Source organism: Rutilus rutilus (assembly GCF_951802725.1).
Source record: "Rutilus rutilus genome assembly, chromosome: 11".
Taxonomy (NCBI): Eukaryota; Metazoa; Chordata; class Actinopteri; order Cypriniformes; family Leuciscidae; genus Rutilus; species Rutilus rutilus.
In genome coordinates, this window is record NC_140216.1 from 32,577,144 (window position 1) to 32,602,157 (window position 25,014).

The following is a 25,014-nucleotide window of genomic DNA, read 5'->3' on the forward strand; positions in this document are numbered from 1 at the left end:
AGTCGGAGTTGATAGCGTCGTCCTCCGCAACTTCCATGGTGAGGGAGGATCCGCAAACCCATAAGGCAAACTCCATGAACTCTGCAAAGGGACAGTGCTCCTCCCTCATCAGCAGCATCTGTCCAAGAATGTTGTCCATTCTGTTCAAGGGTATCATCATCCCAGCGCGCCTCATTGTAGAGATCAAGAAACTCCACAATGTATTCCTCCAGCGTGCTATCTATCTATCTAGAAACTGGTAAAAATGATCTATTATTTATTATTATTATTTCTGTGCATTAGGACTTATGCACATAATAGCTAGGCCTATAGCTTTTTGTCCTCCTTTCCCTCCCCATCCCTTCTAATTCCTCTTGAGATCTAGAGAAGATTAAATCATTTAGTACTTTAATGTAAGATGCTGACAGCTCATATTTTACAGAAGCTACTTCAGCTCTTAGCAGTGAGCAGAGCAGGAGCACAAAGACTGGATTGTTTTGGAGTGCTGTTATTAGGCTATTATATACAGGGTTTTGGAATAAGACAATATGAAAACATTTCCTCTTTCTTTGTTTTACACACACACACACACACACACACAATATTGTCCATCAACTATTGTGATCATACACTATACAGTATAAGGCACCATTTAGGCATCATTGCATTTCCTATACATGAAGACTTGTGTGTGCAAATAGGCTACTCCAAACCTTTGCAATATTATATATAAAGCTAATAAAGCTATTTGAATTTAATTGAGATAACAGTTGTTAAGTTCACTTTGCCAAGAGCTGTAGCCTACGGATTTACGCGTATATATTAGGCTTTATAAATGTGATTGCTCTGGTAGAGCATAGGCGAGAGTGATTTTCCGGAAATTAACGACAACATCCGAGCAAAGCCGAGCTTAAATTGCCTCTAAAACGAAATAAGCCGAAGTCTTCCAGTCTGGATAACGCCGATTTGAAAAACGGAAGTGTCTTTCTTTGGCAGTTTGGGGGCGATAAAGAAGGGTTGCGAAATAGGAGGAAGAAAAACAACCTTTTAAACCATATTTATTTCATATAGCGTAGGCTACCAATCCTTTTGCAGATTTGGATTTCATATAGCCAAAGGTAACTACACCACTTCTTTATCATATTTAAGAATGATGCTTTCACATAAGGCAAAATAAATAATAGGGTTAAATGATGCCGTTTTGTCGTTTACTGCTTTATAACTTTCTTAGATGCAGTGATGATAACATGATTTAGGGCGTTTCTATTGATAGCCTACTATCAAACAAGAAACGGTTCGCATCGGGACATTTTTTACATTGTAGGCTAATCGTTATTAGGCAAAATGCAGAACTATGTGGACATGTAAAACCTTTTGGCACAATTATTTGAACGTTGTAGCCTATTTATACGCAGTTTTTAGTTTTATAGCGACGTGACTGTAGGCTAATTTATAGCCTATTGCTCGTTTGTATCAAAATAAATTCTTATATAATTATAGCGCCTTTGGTTGTAGCGCCTGTCAGTTGAAGTGGCCGTATTGGTTACACGAAAAAATATTGATTCATAGTTCATTGTAGATTGATGCAGCTTCCTCTTGAATGGGACATCAAATAGCCTACTGTCTACCCATGACATGCTGCTCTCAAAGGCTAGTGGACACAAAGCTATAGTGACTTTATTATCGCCACGCCGCTGAGCGTTACTGTATAACCACATTTTTTTTCGCGACGCACCAGCTCTTTTATATAATAGAACCGACAGACATTACGGTAGTCTATTTGAATGTCTGTTCTTCATCTCAATAAGACAACAGATCGTCACATCGTGCGTGTTCTCATTTCTATACATAACCTGCTTTGTTCAAGCTTAGGCTGTATGCATAAGAAAATATTTCTGGTTAAATGGGGTCCTCAGAATCCTTTTGATGGGACAGGTCCAGCAGAAGACCGTGAGTGTGACACACCCTTGTCGCATCCGCGGGCCCGTGTGGTTAACGGAGAAAAGGCGGCTAAAGCGCAACGTTCCCTCACGACTGAAAACCACGATATAAGCTGTGTAGCCTAACCATTTCAAAGCGACAGCGACTTTCGTGTTTATACAGAAGTAATCCTGTATGAAAGATAATTATTGATCGTTTAATTAGATGGCTACAGTCACAGTCATTTGAATAATCTCACTGAGTCAGCGATTTAAAAGGCACGCGCTGAAACATGACCCGTCAGTCAAAGCGTCTCCTCACTCCATTGAATTTTTATTTTATTTTTTAAGGCCAACGTCTTAGCGTTATATCTTACGCTATTAAGAACTAGAAATGAGCGTGCTTTCGGGTAAAGTGCACTTAAAAACCAAGCAGATTTATTCTAAATATGCAGTGTTCTGAAATCGATTGTTAATCAAGTGGAAGTGGAGCAGATGCAGTTCGTTTTCACGCTGAGGCGCTCAGTTCTGATTCAATAATATGAGGCCAAAGAGTAGGCCTACTTTGGCAAAGGACTTGAACAAAGAAGATTGTATTTTTCTCTTTCGCTCTCACAATTTTGGACCATATTTTGCCACAATAAGTGTGTTAGTGGAAAAAAATTCTAGTGTAGGAAACTAGTGAACACTTTTTATTAGCCTACTGGAAATAATTAGGCTACCTTTAGGCTCAACCTACTGGTTAAGATTAAGAATGATTGTCTAGGGCTAGGCTATGAAAGGTAAACCTTAAATCTTATAAGGGAAAGATAGAGCTTTTGGAAGAAGTGGCACTGTCACCTTCAGTCTGAACAAGTACAGTATACTGTCAGAAACCGGATGTCATGGCATTATGGTCAGCATCCATTACAAAGCTACTGTTTGAGAGACAGCCAACCAATCTCCTCCCTTAGTCAGATCTACAATCAAAAGAGACACTGATCAAACTGTCACGCTGCTGTAGAGTTTGACCTAAAAGCAGTAGTGGTCTCTTGATGTACAAGAGGGAATTCAGTTAGCATTAATGATTCAGGCCTTTAGTTAAATAACTAGTGCTATTAGACTATGACAAGCATCTCTTTAAAGCCTCTTTAGTGTCATCTTGTAGCATCATGAATTTAGGAAATCCTTTTTTGAAAATAATTGAAAATTCGGTTTCATTTTAAATGCATAGCTTGAGACACCATATTCTAATTCAGTGAACAACATTTTTTTTTTATATATATGCCATATAAGGTATCATTAATTGTTATTTCTTCCCATAACTTGCTGGAAATAAGTTGTGCTTGTTTATGTTGTTTCACAGTTGCATTTATTTACACAGATATCCAGCCGAAATGATCATCACCTGTGTGGCCGTCTTTAGCACCCTCATGTGCTCAGGTAACTGATTGAAAACTTCTTTAAAACACATTTCTGAAGGAAGTATAGAAATAAATGTTGCTACAACAAATACTAGACTTAGCCTTTCATTTGCAATGGCTTTATTTCACAAGGGCAACATTTGCAGCATCATTTATCATAAGATGCTGAACTGAAAGTGCACAGTTGGCGGTTTTGACGCGGCAGAATTCCTAATAGTCCTTTCATATTGTTCATGCTGCAGAGAAGGGAAACTCTTTTCTCAGATAGGTGTATTTTTATCGTCAGCAAAAAGCCATATATTTTTAGAGCCTGTATATTCAGGCCATTGGGTTTTTAAAAGCACGAAATGCTTGCATTTTTCTTTGTTTTGTCTTTTGAGTTAGGAGTGAATTGCTTCAACAGTAGTTTGTCAGTCAGGGTTTTAAGATTTTGTTAATATTTAAGAGTTACATACATATACATAAAGAGAGAGAGACTTTGTCTCCTTGTTATTCTCCTTCATAACTGCTGATTTCCAAGTCCAAAGTGATTTAGTTGTTGAGAGCATAAGGGCAAATTCATTGCTATTTTGCAGCAGTTATATACTGTAGATAAGCTAAATTTGATCTAATAGAAATTTGATCTGTCACCTGAGCAAATATATACTCTCATATTGCCAGTGGCATTCTGAACAGTTTAGATCATTGAATAGGATGTACTGTTTTCTTTTAACTCTATTTGCACGTAGATATGAGCAATTATTAAACACCTGCATTAATTAAAATTAAATCAAAACAGTATCAATGAGTGAAAAAAGATGTTAAAATGATACTTTTTGCACAATAAATCCAAGAGGGTGACTCAGGAATTTAAGTTTATTGTAGCATAAATGAAAACAACACTTGTTTGAAATGGCTTGTCTGCCTCGATTATACTTGTATTTACCTTTTTTCTCTCTCTTTTTTCCAGCTTGGTCATCAACCATTAAAGGTAATGATTCTGATATTATTATAGGCCTAATTACAAAGCAACTTACTTATCTCTTATATATAAATTTGGTTTTTAATATATGTTTCTCAATTTTTTTTTGTCTGACTTTCTGTCTTTCTTGTCACCATGCAGCTAAAGATGAACACCGCACTGCTTTCTTTGGAGAGGATGTTCATATTCCCGTGTCGGCTTTAGACACATCAGAGGTGTTGTTCAAGCCGAGGGTGGAGCCGGTGTTGGAGCGGGTTCTCCTGCGGAACGGGACAATTCTGGATCAAAGAGCCAAATTGAACGTTCACATCAGCCATTTGATCCTGGAGGATGTGGGCGAGGAGGATGAGGGCACATACGTGGTGAAGAATTCTGCGGCCCCAGCTGATGTCAGACGAATCATTCTCGTTGTTAGAGGTAAAAGTTAGAATACCACTAAATAAGTTCTTCCTCTGTTGGTTATCTGATAGATGACAGGAAAGGATTCAATAAGCAAAATGCTTTTTTAGATGATTAAAAGTTATGGTCGGTACATGTTTTATATAAACAGTGATTGCTGTAATTGCTGCGTGTTATGATTCTGAAGTGCAAAAGACCAGCATTCGTTTGATATAGTAAACTTCTGTAATATTATAACATATCTTTACCATCACCTTTGATAAATGTAATGAAAAGATAACTGACCCCAAATTTTAGAATGGTACCGTATCATGATTTCCCAAAAAAAGATTTCTGATTTCTGAAGGATCATCTGAAGACTGGCATAATGATTCTATATATATATATATATATATATATATAAAATGTAATTTATTCCTGTGATCAAAGCTGAATTTTCATTATCATTACTCCAGTCTTATCTTATAAGACTATATATATCTATATATACTTCCATTTTTTTACAGTGTGTAGTCAAAAAGAATGTCCTCATAGGTGTGTTGATGTACTTCAGTTCTGTTGTTCTTCTAGACTGTGCACTAGAGACTGTGGTGAAATATGGAGAAACGTATCATATCCCGATCAACCCTGCGATCGGTCCATACACCCTTGAGTTCAGGCCTGGAGCTCTGACTCCAGTTAACCAGACCACAGAGGAACCACCTGTGGTTCTCCTCAATCAGACCGGCTTCCCCACGGAACAGTACGAGAACCGCCTCACCATGAGCGAGAAGAGGGTCAACCTCCTTCTGGTTACTGGGACCGATGAGGGCAGCTACACCATCGTGGACAGGGATGAAAAAGTCAGACTGAGGGCCTGCCTCAACGTGAAAGGTGCAAAATCAATGTTTGTGTGAGCATTATATGAAGAGACAGTTTCAGCACTTGATAAAAGAGAAAGCCTTACATGTGTCAAAGCCTTAAAATTGTGTAAAAATACAAAGAGGGAAGGAAAGCGAGAATAAAGGAGCAAAAAATAGGACATGTAAGCACAAAAGACTCAAACTTTAGACTATCAGTAATAATTTTGGTTCACATTGCTGCTTATTCTTAAAACAGTTTGCATAAATCCAAAATCAACTCTGAAAACAAAGCTGAACATACAGAAATGCCATACTAGCACAAAGATGGTGATATTAGTTTTGACATGCTATTTTTGCTCTAATCTAAATATTACTTGAGTCTTACAAATGAATATTTTGTCACTTTTGCCACAATTATTATTATTATTTTTAACATAGCCTAGATAATGGTTGTTCTTTGGCATGAGATGATAAAGGACATCAATGTTTTAAAAAAAACTTTATTTAAAATATTTAGTAAAAAATATTTATTTACTCATACTTTTATTTCTTTACTTTAATTACATTTATTATTGCCAATAATATTTTTAATAATACTATTATTATTATTATTAATCAGATAATTCTGATTATATTCTCAGCTGTTTTCAGGTACATAGAAATTTGGTGCATTAATATTGAATTCAACATTCAGTATCAGTGTATATCCAGTCAGAATTTTGAGTGTGAGCTATCATTGCTTTTTTCCATTTCACAGATCATCATATCTTTGAGCACTTGAATTATGCTGAAACCTTGAAGATCAAGCTTTACGTGGACCACGCCAAAGTCAAAATGGTCTACATCCCGGACTCTGACCACAAAGAACGACTCATCATGGACCAGGGAGAGCTGGCGGTGTCTGTTGAGTCTCTTTTTGATGGTCGAGCGTCTGTGGAAGGATCCGTATTCTACCTGAAGAAGGTCAAAGTCAGTGACATGGGTGTCTTTCGAGTGATGGACTTCTCAGGCTTCCGTATAGCTGACGTCTACCTTAACGTGGAGCGTGAGTAGAGAATTTGAGAACGTACTGCTCAATGCGTTTGGATCAGAGTTTAATAACTAACAAATTGAGGTCTATTACCTGTACCCATGATCCTCTCCTCTCTCATAACAGCCTATAAGCTTCCACAGCTCTATGTGGCGATCATCTCCTTGGTGTCTCTGCTGGCGTTCCTGCTGTTGGTGTGTCTGCTGTCCTGTCTGATCAAGGTTCACCGCCGGGCAGATAGAGCACGTAAGCTCTCCCTAATCGCTCAGCAGGCGGGCAAGGGCGACGGTGATGCTTTCAGACAGGTAAAACCAAACAACTTCAGACACCCCAGACGCATTGTAAAATGTACTTACTTTGAACAAAATAAAATTCAATAAAAACACATAAATGTTGGATGCTGCTCCTCTACATTTGGACAGTATATTAAAGGTTGCAAAATACTCTGTCGCTCAATAGCTTGAGGGCAGTTAAAAATGTGTAAAAAAATTAATTAATTATTAATTAATTATAATTATAAAATGAATACCTTCAATCAGAAATGATGCAATAAATATGTCAAAAGTGAAAGTAAAGACATTGTTACAAAAATCCATTTCAAATAAATGCTTCAAGTTCTTTTTATTCATCAGAGAATCCTGAAAAATTTCCACAGAAATATTAAAGGGGTCATATAATGCCATTTTTGTACAAGCTAATATGATTCTTTAGGGTCTAAATTAAAAGTTTGTAATATACTTTAATTAAAAACTCTCATTAGTATTGTAAGAAAACACTCATTTTACCTGGTCAAAAACAGCTCTGTTTTCAGCACGCCGTTTAAGTGCATGTGTCTTTAAATGATAATGAGCTTTGCTCACCCCGCCCCTCTGTTCTGTGGGCGTTTTGCCACAACAACACACGTGTAGTGTTGCCTTGACAACAGTTGAGGGTAACGTTATATTTTGAGGAATGGCAGCGGGAGTCTCTGAGGACACTGTGCAACCATTTCAATTTGAACCGGAGTCGGAAAACAGGACGTTTCTGAATGGTTGGTTAACGTAATGTCACTTTGATCTATCTTTGTGTGTACTGGCAGGGTAGAGCAGTGAGATACGAACGCTATGTGTTTACTGATGTATAAGTTAGTTCATTGACAGATTGATGTTACAGCTAATGGTCATGAAAAACTTTTTTTCGGCAAATGTAGGCTTGTCCGTGATGCGTAACGTTATCTATGCAGTGTTAGGTACAACTGTCAGGGCTGAAGCACTCACATTTTACTGATCTGTTTAAAAAATAAGCAGTCTGTGAGACTATGACAGTCATTAGGCACATAAACAACACATACTCAGACAGGAGCTAATACCTTTTTCAATGTTCTCGTTTATAAAGCTGTCTGGTGAAATGATTCGCGCAAACATGAAAGCATTGACGTTGATCGTGGGGAATATTGAGAGCGAGGACGAGCGAGGGCGGGTCTGTGTTGAAACGCTGCTGTCAATCAACAATCGTGAGAGGGGCGTCGATTTTGTGACGTCACAAAATCGAACGGCTTGATTTGAGACGGGGGAAACAATTCTGGTCATATTCTAACTTATAAGCAATTTTTGAATCTCCATAACTTTCCAGTTCCACCAAAGGAATATAATACCTTGATAAAAGCTATCCCAGCAGGCTTAATTCGATTAATTAAAAATCACCTTAACTTCAGTAAAGGTAATAGTGTTTATCCGGCTTTACGCTTGGGCGAGATAGATTTTTTAGATCGAAAATGCAACAACAGATATATTCGCACAATCTTTCAAATGAAGAGGAAGGTTACTCCAAGGGGTAAATTCTATTGGGGATCCCTTGTAACAAACGTAATTTGGAGAAAGGCCTGGCTTTTGCCTAGTACATTTTGTGTATCCAACAAAGTTAAGGAAATTCATTATAAAATCCTTCATAAAATCTATCCTGTTAACTCATCCATCTCTAAATATTCTGATATTGATGAGACTTGCTCTTTTTGTGGTTTTGTGGAGGAAACTGTCACCCATTTATTTTGTGAATGTAATGTAACCAATAGATTTTGGGCTGAATTGAGTGTTTTTGTTTTTGGCCCTACAAATGTGACCCACACCTTCATTCTCAAAGAGGTCATCTTTTATTATAAAAACCCAAAGCTGATGTCCCTTGAGCATGTTGTTAATTTCCTTATCTTGTATGCAAAATACTTCATCCACAAGCAAAAATGGCTTAAGTCTCCTTTGAGCTTCCCTCTTTTTCTTGCTGACCTTAATTCTTTTATTTCATCCCTTAGACTTATAAATAACAAAAAAAGTGCAAAATTTTTGATGCATTATGATGATTTATTCAAAGATATGACTTAACCTTGTTGTTATGCTTTTCTTTTCTTTTCTTTTCTTTTCTCTTTTTTTTGTATGTATAATTACATAATGTGCTGTATGCAAATCCAGGATATTTATTTATTCATTTATTTGTATTATTTATTTATTTTATTTTTTCGTATCATTGTTTGTTCATTGTAAGAGATGCAACCTTGCTTAACTTCCCTAAGCTTGTAATTATGTGTAAGTTCTGCAATAATAATAAAAAAAAAGATGGGGGAAAACATATAAGAAGATTTAAAAAAAAAAACACAAATTTTTTATTATTTAAATTTTTTATCATTTTATGATGGTTGTGTACAGGCACTGCCAACACACATTTCAGTACAATCAACTTGTAAAAGTGCATGTACCATTATATGACCCCTTTAAGAAGCACAACCGTTTTTAGCATTGATAATAATACCAAGAAGAAATATATATTGAGAATCAAATCCACTTATTAGAATAACCATGTGGCATTGAAGACTGGAGTAATGGCTACTAAAAATTCAGCTTTGCCATCACAGAAATAAAAGTTATTTTAAATAGTAGTAATATTTCACAATATTACTATTGTTACTGTATCAAATAAATGCAGCTTTGGTGAGCATAAGTGACTTCTTTCAAAGACATTAAAAAGTATTTCCGACTCCAAACTTTTTTAAACGTAACTGTAGGTTTATACAATATATAATGATAATTAAATCAGTTTCAGCAAATGTGATTGAACAAAACTACGTGTCTGTGTGTTTATAAGTGTCTTCTCTTGTCTTTGTCCATTCTTTCAGTTCATTCTGATTAACCCCTTTTAATTATTTATTAATTTTAAATGCTTATTTTGAATCATTTTGACTATTACTGAATAATTTGTAGTTTCCTTTTACCCTGTTTTTACCGTACGAGACAAAACCTCCTGTAGCATGTTGTTGTAGCTTTAAGAAAACGTCTCCTTTTGTTTCAAGCCCATAGAAACCTGGCAAATTCATCCCTTTTCCAACAACAAAGCAATCCAATCTTGCCAGTCTTATCTATTATCACCCATCAGTCAATACAAATATAATCTGTCTGTTTGTCTGTGGTGTGTAAAGTGAGATTGAATGTGTGTATTTCTCCCAAACACAGTTATTTGAAAGAGGTTTTGTGGTGGTTAGCTTAACACTCCATTTCTCCCCCCTAAAGGATCATCTGACGGAGTCCCTGCTGGGTGAGAGAGATTTGCGTTCCGGTGTCGTATTTTCTTATATTGCTGAGTTGATGAATCTGTATTGGTGTTGTGGTAGCGCAATAGGAGTCCCAAAAGCCTTTCTGTCACTCGTAGTGACTGTGTACCTGTCCATTGTTCCCTTCGTCTTCCTCTCAGATCTCCTGAGATGAGTAACTTCAGGTGTATTGCACTGATCCTAATTTGAACTCTTAATGTAAACAGGTATAAAGGTACATACACCTGTGTGTTAAAGCTTCTGCCGTGCTTTAAACACACATGCACATACGCAATAAATATGGAGAGGTAAATATGAATCTATGTGTATGTGTGTATATGTGTGCTGACTTCTGTTTATATGCTGCTGTGTGAGTGTGTACATATGGTTGGCAGTGATTAATGGAGTCACTTCAAATCCTGTTTATATTGAATTACTTTGGACATTGTTGCAGATTTTGTAATTGTTAACCATTTTTCCTCTCACATTTCATGTTTTTAGCTTTGCAAATTAGATACAGAACAGAAATAAGGCTATGCTCAGAATAGAATACTAGCATACTGCATACTACAAAGTATATACTTTCTACATTTTGTTTTACATTTAAACTCCATATTTATGTGACGCGTAAAAACAATACTACTGGTCACTATTCTATGACCTCTTGAAATATCGAAAATAAAAACGTTTGTTTTGCATTTTTAGTCAAATTTTGTTTAAAGTCCTCCTGTAGTCAATACTTTTATCCCTTAAAACTCATCTGTGATCACCAAAATTACATATTTAAAAGTTTTTTCCTGTGAAATTTTTTTTCTTAATGCCTTAAAATAGCTTGAATGTAACTCTACACCCAATGACGTTGACTTATGAATGTGCACATGGTTTGTCTTCCTGCAAATTAAAAACACCACATACATAGACAAAGCGTAAAACAACATTAAAAACTTGCTAGACCAATCAAATAATGAGCTAAGGAAGTAAAAAATTGCATACTTCACCCTAGACTTGCCACAATGACGTAATTTTCATTTTCACAAACGTGTTTAAACCCACTATATATCCGCGGTTATACTCTTGGTTGAATTCTAGGTGGTCAAATGTGGGAAAATATTTGTTGCGCAACAACTCACAATTACAAGCTTGATTTCAGACTTATTTGCTTATTTTTAACTGAACGTTCAATCAGATTCAATTGCGTGTTGTTCACCAAACCTCATCCGTTTCACGTGTTCAGTCATTCTCATAATGGTCTTGACTTCTAAATGCAACTTCTTTGCAAACGATTCCTTTGCGGTGTTCGGTTTACTGTATTAATATTTTACACACTTCATTAAGATGTATGTTGTGTAACCAGATAAGCCACTGACTTTTGTTCTGCCCTTCGAACAACAGTTCCTGTCAAGGTAATGTATGCTGTAATTTTGAAATGTCTGTAAAAAACATTTGGCTGTCAATGCGTTCATTTAATTTGCCATTAGTTGCAAACTCTTCATTAGGCGACTATAAGGTTAGGCTGTTGCTTCGTTAATATCATTTCCCTCTTTTACTTGATATCAAATTTCACACTGCTATCGTCCCTTACCATGGCAAGCATTCTGCACACAATATACAAAATCCTGCATACTGCAGAAAGAGTAATAGTATGCTAGTATGCTATTCTGAACATAGTTATAGACTCCAGTAATTAATCATTTGCCAGCCTAGTGAAATTCATGTTGTCTATGTGTTTGTCTGTGACATCATTGTGTTTACCCTCAAATTATGGGTTATTGTGCCTCAGGGTTTTTACAATGTGTTCATACTGTATATATTTTGTGACACTGTGAAAGGCCAAATACAGGAGAGTTGTTGTGCTTTAAACAGTGTGTTTGAAATTATTCAAACTTCATCCAGTTTTCACAATGTTACAGTATACAGTATTTCCAACAACCCTAATGTGTGTGCAGAATATTTATTCTGGATCTGCTGATTTCTCAGGCTGTTTTCACACTTGGTGTGATTTGGTTGGTCTGAACCTGAATTCATTTCCACCCCCTCCCCCCCCCCCTGCCTTCACACAACATTTCAACATTTCATTATTTTGCTCCAAACTGTGATACGTTTGCATCACCAGCTCAGTGTGATCGCCAACAGCAGCTGTCTGCCACTCTAGCTAGATAATAGCTCTGGAGAACGAGCCAAAATGGAAAGCAAAATTCAATATTTATTGTTGTATTCATATTTTAGTCCCTTTGATTTTCACTAGCAGATTTTAACGTCACTTGCGCCTGTCATGGCAAGAGAAGCAAAGAATGCCAGAGGCAATTCCTACAGGCAAACAGGAATGACTGATTCATTATAAGACGCAGGTAAATTGGGCCACTTTTTGGACTGTCAAAAAGTGACAATTCACTTCACTATATCAATAGCAGTTCACTTCTGCAAAAATGACTACCATACTCCACATAAACCATCCATCATACTCCCATTTTCAAGTAGATTTGTGAAGGAACAAGTTCAAAAATAGCTTTCACACCCAACAAACCAAACTTGCCTTTCATGGACTCTGGTTCGAACCACAAGCTCTAGTGTGAAAAAGCCCTTGCTATGATTTTGATATTATTGTGGGACCACCAACAGCACAGTATGATTGTTTTTGACATATGTTTTTCAGGTGGTTCATGAAGTTTATACTAGATTCACAGAGGAGTCCACTGTGCAGTCCACATGGGAGAACACCACTGAGAGCACAGAAGTTGAGATCAAAGTAGGTGATTTTTTTTTCGCCAACATGATCTTAAAGGGATAGTTCACCTAAAAATTGTAATTCTGTCATCATTTGCTCACCCTCATGTTGTCTTTCTCTTGTTTTTTTCTACAACTATTTGAATAGTTCAGACATTCATCTCACAGTTCTGCGGTTCTCATTTAACTTCACTTTTAGGGTCTTGAGGTATCGAAACCAGGTCAGTACCAGGCCCTCCAATCTGACAAAAACTTCTTGGATATGAACGACTCAGGCGTGGAGTTCACCTCGTCTGCGCTTCCTCTGGACAGTGACACAGACGTCCCCGACAATCTCACCTCTCACAAGCTCCTTCTTGAGCCTGACACTCTCGCTGGCGTCCCCCCGACCATTTCTGAGGGCGACCATAGCGCCACTCGCACCCCTGATTCCATTCTGAGCGCCAGCCCTGTTGTCCCGGCCAAATCTGGGGCTCAGACAGATGGCGACTTGATCGGCGCAACCACGCCTGAGGAAATGGTGAACGAGTTGGATGCAAAGATGAGCAAAGATGCTTCGCCACATTCTGAGAAAGCCACTACATTGGATCCAACTAATGGAACCACAACCTGAGCACTGTAGATTAAGTTACACTAACCAACATCTATTACACTAGTGCGGCCACTTTCAACATCTCAACATCTTACACTTCTAAAATCACATCTTGCTTGGACTCATCTGATGCTTAACAAATGGTTTGTCGAAGAAGCAAAAAGAGAAGAAGAATCCAAGAGAAGCAAAAAAAAGATAAAAAAATAAACTTTGAAGAACAGACACGGTCCTGCACTATGCATGCGTTTGAATTACTGAGGAGTTCTTGACTAGTTTAAAGCCAAGTGCCAGATTAGAGTGGCCATGTAGTGCATGTGAAGAAGAAAAAAACACATCACTTGTGAGTCTTGACGATACTTTTCTTTAACTTTATTTAGCCATGCCACTATCTAGAACTTTTACGAGAGTGTCAAACTTCCTGAAACTCAAAGGACGCTTCAAGCAACACCTGAAGTGGATTGTAAATGGGTATCTTACTCACATATTTTTCAAGCAGTTCATCTACAAAATGCCAAAAGAATCTTTTTTGAGATTTCAAGACCAAACCTGAATGCATCTCACCGGCAAACAAACTTTCCCAGCGCTTCTCCTGGTGTGAATGCTCCCTTCTGGACCGTCTGCATTGGCCTCCGGCTTTGAAGTGCTGTGCTGATAATCCCTGCCAATGGTAAACTAAACACCTTGAAGAATCAGGTCCGCATGGATGACAGGTATCTGATACGGGGGCTTAACACTGTAAATAGGATCAGCTGTGGTGGAGGGTTTTGGCCCTGGTTCAGAGGAACTCCTCTGAAGAAACGGCTTGTCTCAGCAGTTTCAGGTGCTGACTCCACTGGGGTTTCTCCACAACCTGGGCCTTTCCGGTGATCTCTTTTCTCGCGCTTCTCATGCGATCCTTTATTCTCACTCATTTGAATACATTTTAGCTGCTTTGAGCTTTGCAGAAATTGGCTTGAGAATCACATACATTGACATTTATTCACCAAGAATGATTCGCAATAAGAAGCAATGAACTTAGTGAGATGTCTGAGTGTAGGGGGAGCTGAGTACAGGAACATTATGGTTTTATTATGTAGGTTTGAATCATTTGTGTTTGAAGCATTTCTGTCAGTACACTTGAATCGGCATAGAACACATCTAGCTGTAACATGCTAGTTAAACATTACTATTTTGCTTAAAGAGGTAGTATAATGGCCTTTTACAAAGTCTTGGATTTTTGGGGGGGAAGGTCTACTAGGACCCCACATATTTGACATATATTTCTTCCCAGTCTGTCAGTAATGCTCTGTTTAGTTCCTCTCTCTATGAAGCCCCTCCTTCTGAATAGCGCAATGTGCTCTGATTGGTCGGTTGGACCAGTGTGTTGTGATTGGTCAACTGCTTTGAGTGTGTTTCGAGAATGTCACGGCGCTTACAATAACTGCGAGTTTCAACACACTACTAATGCAACTCAACCAAAGCGTATGCTTTGGGTGGGAATTATTTAAATGATTGATATTGTGACGTTTCTAGAAGAAAACTCAAGACTATAATGGAGGAGTTTCAGGGAGTTCAGAAACAGTGGATGCTTACTGATACAGAGTATAAGTCCCTTTGGAGTGACTTTTGAAATGTAAAAAAGACTAATAGATCCTCTTCAAACACAATGATCACATACTTCAGATTTAATAATTGCAAATACCTTATTTGCAAAGCTATCTGATCCTTCTTCATACCATACACTCTTATCTTTATTTTCTTCGATGGTTCCATGCAGAACTATTCACTGAAAGGTTCTTGGGAAACCCAAATTGGTGGTTCTCTGTCATTGCTGCGAAAACCCCCTTTTGGAAACTTTAAAAGTGTATAGTTCTTATTCTCTTTCATTATTCTTCTCACAGCACTTGATTTTTAGGTTAACACTACTTGATTCTACAGGATAAATGTGTTTATACAGGTAAATGATAATGCAATATTAAAATGAGCTGTAGCCGGTGGGTGGAGTCTTGCATCATGGGGCGTGGCTTAGTCTGTTGGTAAGATCGCTACCTCATGTTTTAATGTCTGAATGACACAAAGGGAAACTGGCAAAAAAAGACACAGGGTGTCAAAAAAAGCACAATTAAAGGACTAAATCCTTGCAAAGATGTGAATTAAATTTGAACTAATGTAAATAGAGTGGTTTGCAAAAAAAATATGGAAAAAACATGGTCAAATTACAAATTAAATGTTTGCTTTGATTTAGTAACTGCATTCAGAACAGGTATAGATTGTAATTTTAAAGCATTGTATGAAAGGTAAAAAAAAACTTTTATATATTGCATTGATACTTATTAGATATATTTCATGATCAAGCCCTAGATTTTTGACTAGCAAGCCTTTTAAATGCCCTTCGCTTCACTCCAGAAATTGTATTGTTACAGTTTGTTCTTATGTCACATGACTGAATGTGCAGTTATTGGGCCTTATGAAGCAATATTAGTGTGAAAGCACTGGGCCTCATTTATCAAACATGAGCAGAGCAGATTTATTTGTAAATTGTCCATAAACCCATTTTTGCAATAATGCTTATACTCAATTCAGTGAAACATTTTATGTAAGAATGTATTCATTCTTGATTTACACGCATTTGTTCCGCTCATGTTTCCCGAATGAGACCACACACACACAAGCAAGACACACTTCTGTACATAAATATATTGCATGCCAATGATCAATACTCTTTCACTCCAATGATTGCTCGATTCTCATGCATTTCCCTTAAAATAAGGTAAAAAAAAAAACAAGAAACCTTTAGCACTTCCATGCTTTACTAAAATAAGAAACAAAATGCTTTGACTGCTTTTTATCTTTGCACTTGAGAATGATTTTGATAATGCAAAACTCAAGATATATTTCACTGAGACTATTATTATTGCTATTTATTAATTATACTCTCTTTATATATGCGCTGATGTCATAGATATAGTCTATATACACTATTAAAAGCATCACAGAAGCATGCTAAACTAGAGGTTGCCTGCTAGAAAGGAGATTTCATTGCATTACTTTGCCTCTGATGAGAAGTATTCTTAATGTCAATGTTATTTTAGCAGCTAATATGAAGTTGTTTTCAATGTTAGCAAATAATGGATGTCAAATTTAGGATTATGCAATACAGTCATGAACAGAAAACATAACTGGGCACAACAGAATCAAAACTCGCTAAGGAAATGGTAATACTTTTTTCTGATAAGCTAGTGTTCAGTCAGAATAAGCAGGTGTTAAACTTGATTATACTTGAACAAATGCATTCACCTCTCGATGTTCAGTACGAGTCAGATTTACAAAGGTCATTGCTTTTAAATATGTTGAAATTTGCGTTTGCGTTTGGTGAATTGAACTTTACCCTGAGCAGTTTTAGCTGGATAAATCAAATTAAGAGTGCACTTATCGCAGTGAAAAGTGCACGGTAAAAAGATTTGTCAGTATTTTGGGGTAAAGGAACCATAGCAATACAAGTCCATCCTGTAAGTCTGCTCAGGTTTGATCAGCGGTTTACACAGATGTCGGCATCACATTATCAAACGAGCTCAGGAGTGTGTGCTTTCCTCATCGACTTATGCTGAGTTCGTTGGTAAATCGATCGTTTGTCAGCTTAAGAGTTCTCAGGACAGGAGACAGGTTTCTCAAAGTGCTTTATTCATCTGCAGCTGTCTTGGAAAATCATTATAGCATTTTTCCTCTTTCGGGTGAGCATTGAAACTCACACAGATGTATGCTTTAAGCCAGATAACAGGCAAATAACTGACTTCCATAGAACCATGAATATTAACAATACTTCAGTCACGTACAAAGTAGGGTGCAGAAGATATTTTTTTGGCTGCTTTGTTAATTTAGTATTACATGTGGCTTCATAGTTTGACTTCAAGCACAACTTTGTTTTTTTCCTCGTGAATGAAAGATGAAAATAAAAGACCTTTAACAATCTCATGGTTGATGTTCTTGTCTGTTTGTTTTTTCTATAATGCATAATTACTACTATTTAGACATTAAATGAACACTATAAACTGTATGAATCCTTAAGCGTTAATATACAAAGGCATGCAGTTATTCAGTAATGGGTATTAACTCGGGAAATAGAAATAGTCTATGAAAGAAATAAAATTTGTATTTTTTAAGTATTTATATAAATATAATGAATATATTTAAATACAAATATAATTCCTTTGTATAATTATGAATTATTATTTTTTTTTAATAATGAGCGTATTCATCAAAGTGTGTCGTTATTACATAAATTAATCGCTATGATTATGTTAACAACAACAAAAAAACAAAAGCTCATCTGTGATTAAAAACCAACTGCACTGTGACACCAGTCTCCTTCACAACATCGACGGAAGTGGCGTTGATTTTCGCGCAAGGAAGCGAGTCCTGGTCCTGGCGCGCCAAATTTCAAAGCACTTCCTGGGGAGAGGAGGCGATAAGATTTACCACGGAGCACAAATAAAAGACACATGTAGCGTTTTACTAAACATATACCTTCATAATTTAGGTATGTCATGCTTTTGTAAGTGTTTTATTGTCGTAATGTTCGACGAAATGAGATGGTTGTATTTATAAAACAGCTGTTTTCAACTCGCTTTGTGTGAATGTGCTTCATGCGCGAGCCATCCACTGCTCAGCCTTCACAAACACTAACATTTCTTTATGCGACGGTGCTATAGCGAAATATGTATATCAAACAAACGTCTGCGCTTTGTAAATACGCCGCATGTTTTATAAACTACTGCTTTGAAACGTTTTTGAACAACTATATGATTTTAAGTTTCATAAAGAAACCTATAGGCTACAATGCATGGTGTAAATCAGAGAATCAGACGGTGATACTGTAGACGAGCGCAAGTAACTTTGACATTTGGTCAAGCTATACATTATCAGCTTTTATAAATGTATTGGTGGGGCAATGCGATGGTCCACGTTGACTAGCGACTCTTTAAATAGTTTATAGTAAATGTATTTAATATAATGAAAATAGTACGCTATTTCTTACATTATTCACGGATTACTCTGTATAAAGATCAATACAGCATCTCTAAACATTGTGTATATTAAAATAAACTATATATACAAATATACATGTAAATATTTAAACGCATACTACTATGCATGGTATATGTATGTGTGTATTATGTATATATATGTATGTATGTATGTATGTGTGTATATATATGTATATGTGTGTGTGTGTGTGTGTGTATTTGTATATATGTATATGTGTGTGTGTGTGTGTGTGTGTGTGTGTGTGTGTGTGTGTCTGTCTGTCTGTGTATGATTAGAACTACGAAAGCATCATGTTAATTATTATCAGAACTTTGATTTGATTTTTTAATTTTCACTGTAGAAATGCTAAAAAAGAATGTGCAATAAAGAATTTAATATTGGTAATGTCACTAAAGCGCTGTATTGTTCTGTTTTCCAGAATGAAGACCTGCAGGTGACGGCATCTGGCCCGGCACTGCATATCCACTTTTAATAATTCACATACCTTGACATTTTGCGCAGAAATCTGTCTATCTATCCGTGCTGCAACTTTTTAGCTTGTCCTCCAAATATTTTAATAATATCTAGTGTGTCAGATGTTATTTACTGGGCGTAATCATTTATTTATAAGGGTCACACTCAAAAGAGTCTTTCTGAGTAGCGAGTCTTTGATGGAGGACGTGTAGCCCAGTGTTATGTGATTGGCCCAGCTGTTGCCGGCTGTGTTGCAGATTTTCTCCCCATTTATTTGTGGGATGTCAAAATGTCGTCAGGAGTCCAGCCGTGTTTTCAACTGTTGAGGATTGGATTGTCTCATACAAACAGTAGTAACGCCCATGGAAATGAGTCATCTGACTCTGCGCCTGACCTGTACACTTTCCGCCCCGCTCTGGCCCAGTGTGTGTTTCGGCTGGGACGGGCCACAGAGCTCTGTGACGTCACTCTGGAGTCAACAATTGTGTCCCGTATCCATGCTGAGCTCCATGTGGAAAGAGAAACTGATGCCTCTGGAGAAGAGGGCTGGAAAGTTCAAGTGAAGGACCGCAGCAGCTATGGTGGGTGTTGTGCTATATAATTTTTATATACATACATACATACTCTATATATATATATATATATATATATATATATATATATATACATACATATATACATACACATACACATACACACACACACACACACACACACACACAAATATATTTATATATATATATATGTATAATCTACACGTGTGTGTATGTATATGGGTCAATGACGTGACGGGTAATTTTTTTGTCCAAAGGCCTTAATAATAATAAAAAAACTAATATATAACATCCAAAGTATGTAAGGTAGTACAACTTGATCTCTTTTACTGAATCCAAAAGGTTTTAATTATATTTTACTACATATAAAGGTATTTTAAAGATTTTGAAGTGTCAAAAGGTCATTCGGTAAAACCGATATAGTAAATATTTAAATGGAATTATATTGTTTTTAATAACTAAGGAACTACAATAATACAAATATAAAGCAGATAAGGCTCTTTTTTTTTTTACATTTCCCCTTTTCTCCTTTCCCTGTGCAATGTTTTACTTGAATATGTTGGAGTGTTTAGAGTAGTCCAATAAAACATTTATAAGATCAGTGATCATTTTATTTAATATTTCTTCTGTGGTACACATTATATACTATCTCAACATCAATGTCAAATCAGTGTTTAACTTTCAAATCAGTGGTTAAACCGAATGACTTTTTTGGTGACAAATTTTTTCCATCTTGTAAAAAATGACAAAAAACAGTGTTAACTGATTGTACAAACCACAAAATCTTATTGTTAACACCTAGGTAAACTAAAAAATGGTTTCAAATATAGTTATATCTCCATTCTATTTTTTTACACTTCTAAAAACCTTATTCGTCAATGACCCATATATATATATACACACACATGTTTACAAACTTTTATGTTTGATGCGATTAATCGATTTAACGTGTGTGTGTGTGTGTGTGTGTGTGTATATATATAATAAAATTGCAAACTTTTATGTCAGATGCGATTAATCTATTTGACAGCATTTCTTTTTTTTTATTTGCCTGCCAGCGACCGCTAGTCTTTTTGTTCATTTTCACAAAATTTTCATGGCCTCCAGAATATTTAGTTGTATAAATATCTGAACATACAGTATATCAAAGGAAAGAACAGAGCCTCTGCTTTTAAATGAAAAAACCCTGTTTTATTCTAGCTTAATGCATTCTTCTTTTTTTTTATCAACAATTGAGTATGGGTACGTTTTATAAAAAAGCAACATTTTGTGCAAAAAGAAAGCTGAGAAAAACACATGTTTGTCAAAGACTACATTCAGATTGGATTCAGAAGGATGGTCAAAACACAGATCGAGATCGAGTCCATCAACACCCCTAAAGCTTCACAGTCCTATATCTCAATCTGGACATTTCATTCGGTAACATTAGGCAGTTTTGATTTATATGCTGTTTAATGTTGATAATAGCGTTATTTTACAAATGCATCTGCTATTGCTTGTTTCTGCTTTTTTTTTTTTTTATGATCAGGAGATTCTGTGTCATAGCTTCCCCTACCGTATACCAGTGAAAACATGGAAAATTCCATCGGAAGCGTTGTCATAAATGACGGAAAATTCTGACAATGGCGGGGAAAGAGTTAATGATGATTTCAATATGTAAAATATTACAAATGCAATATTTATTGTTTGTTTCTTAATATTTTGCTTTAAATGCATAGCCTAATTGTATTTTTATGTGAACATGACCTACACAATTGCATTCTGGGACAAGTGTAGATTATTACAAGCTCTGATGTAAAATGTTTTCTAAAAAGTTTCTCTCTGTTCCACAGGCACATGGGTAAATGACATACGCCTCCAACAAGGGGTGTTAAAGGAAATCTTTGATGGCGACACACTCACCATCGGTGGCCAATCAGGACGGGCTAGCCCAGAATTCTACTTCCTCTTCCAGAAAGTACGGGTTCGCCCTCTGGACTTTGACGCCATCACTGTGCCCAAAGCGGGTTCCTTCTCATCTGACATTAAGAACCGGATCAGAACGTCCTCGGACCGTAAACCGGAACCCGCTCTGGACATTTCAAAGCTGTCCATCAACAGAGCCACGGTCATCCTCAACTCCATCGGCAGCCTGAGCAAGATGAACGGCAGCTGCTGGACTTTTAAGAAAAGCGACAAAACGACCAGCTTGAATGCTCCGCCATTCAACGCTTTGGCCCCGCCCACAACCCCGCCTCCTTTCCAGGCTGTTGGCGAGATTTCATCCAAGTCTGTCCCGCCGTCTTCAAAGAGCCGACGCAAGTCAGCCCACACGGTTCTGCTGGAGGACGACAGTTCAGATGATCCTGCGGGACGCAGAGACCTGGAGGACGGGAGGAGAGTACAAGCAAAGAAAAGACGACGACTTTACAAATCAGAGTCAGAGGTGTTTCAACCCCATCTACCCAAACTGGAGCAGAGTTGCCGCTCACAGTTTGATGTGTCGAAACACACCGGCAGCATTTTCAATGCGGCACAGAACAGGCAGTTCAATCATGTTGTGAACATCAGTCACACCACAGGCAACAGCATCAATTTGACTCCCCTCCGCCAACAGAAGCCCTGCTTGTCTGGACCTGGAAGGAGACCAAGGGCAAACAGCTCTCCGATATACTCTTCCCAGAGGATGGGAAGTGAGAATTACAACCTGACCTCCCCATCAGCGAGGATGAGCAAGACGGAGAAGGCGAGGGGGGTGATTTCTCGCTTTCAGGCCTCAACTGGGTGAGTGATACTGGATAGTCACGTACAGGAGCCTCACGATCATCAATAACCTGAAAAAATCTGGAATTTATATAGGAATTTATAATCTATTCGTATAGGAATTTATATACAGTGTACATATATATATATATATATATATATATATATATATTCTAAAATTAAAGTCATTAATATTTTTTAGTATCTAATTTAGTATCTCTCGAATTTATTTAGTATCTAATTAATTATATTATAGATAGATAGATAGATAGATAGATAGATAGATAGATAGATAGATAGATAGATAGATAGATAGATAGATAAGATAAGAACAAAGATTTGAATAATTTCCATAGATTTTCTAGGCTTGGAAATATATAGCATTTTATATATGATGGATGAAATATCAGGAATCAATTTGTAATTTCCAAGCCTAGAAAATTTATGAAAATGATTAAAATCGTTATTCTTGTCTGCCTGTCTTTTATAAAATTAATATTTCTAAGGGTGAGAATATTATATATATATATATATATATATATATATATATATATATATATATATATAGAGAGAGAGAGAGAGAGAGAGAAATAAATCAAATATTTTATAATAAAATAATATAATAAAATAGAAAATAGAATTTTTTTTTTTATTATAACATAATGATTGTATATAGATAAAGTAATTAATATTTCTGAATGTCAGTAGTATACTTTTCTAATTAATTGCATTTATTAATGTAAAATGTCAGGGAATTTATGATTTCCAAGCCTGAAAAATGTATGGAAATTAATAAAAATCTTTATTTTAAAATAAGTTTTAAAAATATAAAAACAAGTATATTACAATTTAAAAAAATTAAAAAATATTTTATGAAAATAAAGCGATTTAATTCTTTAAACAATAGTATATTTTACGACTTGATTGCATTTATTAATATATCATTTTACTGATTTCTTTTTCTGCAGGCGACGACGTGGAAGGCCTAGAAAACACCCGCTGCCACCGCGGCCTTCCCTGCCATCTCCCTCATCATCATCTTCCTCTAGCTCCTCCTCTTCCTCCTCCTCCTCTTCCTCCTCCTCTTCTGAAGACGAGGATGGCGCTGACGTGGGGGTCGCTCAGGGCGTGGAACCGTGCGCAGCGGCACACTGTCGCCTCCCGCAGCAGGACACCGTGCAGTGGATCCAGTGTGACGACTGCGACGCCTGGTATCACCTCGACTGCCTGCCACACAAACACAACAGAGACTCGCTGCTGTTCGACCCCAATGCAGACTTCCACTGCGGCTGCCACTCGCCCTCCTCCTCATTCAAAGCTCTGGAATAAACCACATGCTCTCAGACATTGTTGTTATTACCATCAAATTCATGGGGACTGGCAGATATGTTGCTTCTTGGCATTCACCGTGTGAATGATGGCGAGTTAATGTTTTCTGCAGTGGTGCTAATTGCTTTGAATGGTGATTTAATCTGATTTGGATCAAATGAGGGTGTTGGATCTGCACACCAGCTTCAATACACACTGCATCCCATTACAACTCGACACTGGATGCTTTCTAACAATTTATGATACATGTATTCCACATACTCAAGGATGTAATCTCCTAAAAGCTAAAAATCAAAAATATGTATGAATATATTTCTGTCTTTTTTTGTGGGATTTTATATTTTCAGAAGTATGGATTGATGAATTAAAGAGACTGGGTCTTTTGATTAAAATATCTAGGAAGACTTGTATAGGCTTTAACTAGATTCAGTTGGTTAAACATACTTTATCAACATTATGGCTGGTATGTAATATGTTATCATTAAATACTGTATGAAAGGTTTTAAATGGGTGATGAGAATATATACGCATGCAGTTATGAAGATGTGCTGTCTTATTCAAGAGTTTCATAAGCATTAATATCAGAGCAGCTAAACCTGAAATCACTCCAGAAGCTTTTGATTGAATGCATAAGTGCAAACATTTCTATGTACATTTCAACCTTGAAATTTCATCGCACACACGATTGTCAGTTGTTTTTTTGTAATGTGGCCTTTTATTAACTCAAGTTTTGATTCTGGTCTGGACTAACCCTGTGTAGATGTATAACTGTTTATAAGAATAGAATTTCTGTGGTATGAATGTTAAAAGATACTTTCACTGTCTTCACTTTAACTCAACATTCTAAAAATGACAAATGACTTCTGTCACCATGTTTGTCTTGTTGGGAATCAAGGGCTGAATAAAGAATTCTATATTTAAAATATGATTTGTCAGTATGTATAGAGTGCAGTGAAGAGCTGTTAGTAACCATGGGACAGTGCATTTTGTATAATAAGAAAACTTAGTCAGTATAAATGTACAATAAGATACTATGACATGCATTTCTCTATTTTGCTGTCTTGCATGATCTAATTTGAACAAATGTATGAAGATATATTAACTTTTCAGCTGTATTTAGTATTTATTTTTATTATTATTTTAAATATTTATTCCAATAGGAACCAATAGGGTTCATTCTCGTGTTACGCAGCACGTTTGAGCTTCAGCAAGAACCAATAGGGTTCATTCTCGTGTTATGCAGCACGTTTGAGCTTAAGCAAGAACCAATAGGGTTCATTCTCGTGTTACGCAGCACGTTTGAGCTTCAGCAAGAACCATTGGGGTTCATTCTCGTGTTACGCAGCACGTTTGAGCTTCAGCAAGAACCAATAGGGTTCATTCTCGTGTTACGCAGCACGTTTGAGCTTCAGCAAGAACCATTGGGGTTCATTCTCGTGTTACGCAACACGTTTGAGCTTCAGCTAGAACCAATAGGGTTCATTCTCGTGTTACGCAGCACGTTTGAGC

At 36.7% G+C, this 25,014-nt stretch overlaps 2 protein-coding genes across 2 annotated transcripts; both read left to right on the plus strand.

The window, feature by feature from the left end:
• Positions 1 to 885: 885 nt before the first annotated feature.
• Positions 886 to 14,639, plus strand: LOC311300245 (uncharacterized protein). Its single transcript, XM_084424407.1, has 9 exons — positions 886 to 1,097; positions 3,262 to 3,320; positions 4,251 to 4,271; positions 4,404 to 4,679; positions 5,232 to 5,534; positions 6,261 to 6,548; positions 6,660 to 6,838; positions 12,740 to 12,832; positions 13,010 to 14,639. The coding sequence occupies exons 2-9, from the start codon at positions 3,275 to 3,277 to the stop codon at positions 13,421 to 13,423; spliced, it is 1,620 nt and encodes a 539-aa protein (XP_084280533.1). The 5' UTR covers positions 886 to 1,097; positions 3,262 to 3,274; the 3' UTR covers positions 13,424 to 14,639.
• A 3,141-nt stretch (positions 14,640 to 17,780) lies between these two features.
• Positions 17,781 to 24,424, plus strand: tcf19l (transcription factor 19 (SC1), like). The gene is made up of 4 exons (XM_084424751.1): positions 17,781 to 17,918; positions 18,846 to 19,461; positions 21,267 to 22,197; positions 23,145 to 24,424. Exons 2-4 carry the CDS (start codon positions 19,170 to 19,172, stop codon positions 23,503 to 23,505), a joined length of 1,584 nt encoding a protein of 527 aa, XP_084280877.1. The 5' UTR covers positions 17,781 to 17,918; positions 18,846 to 19,169; the 3' UTR covers positions 23,506 to 24,424.
• Positions 24,425 to 25,014: the final 590 nt, after the last annotated feature.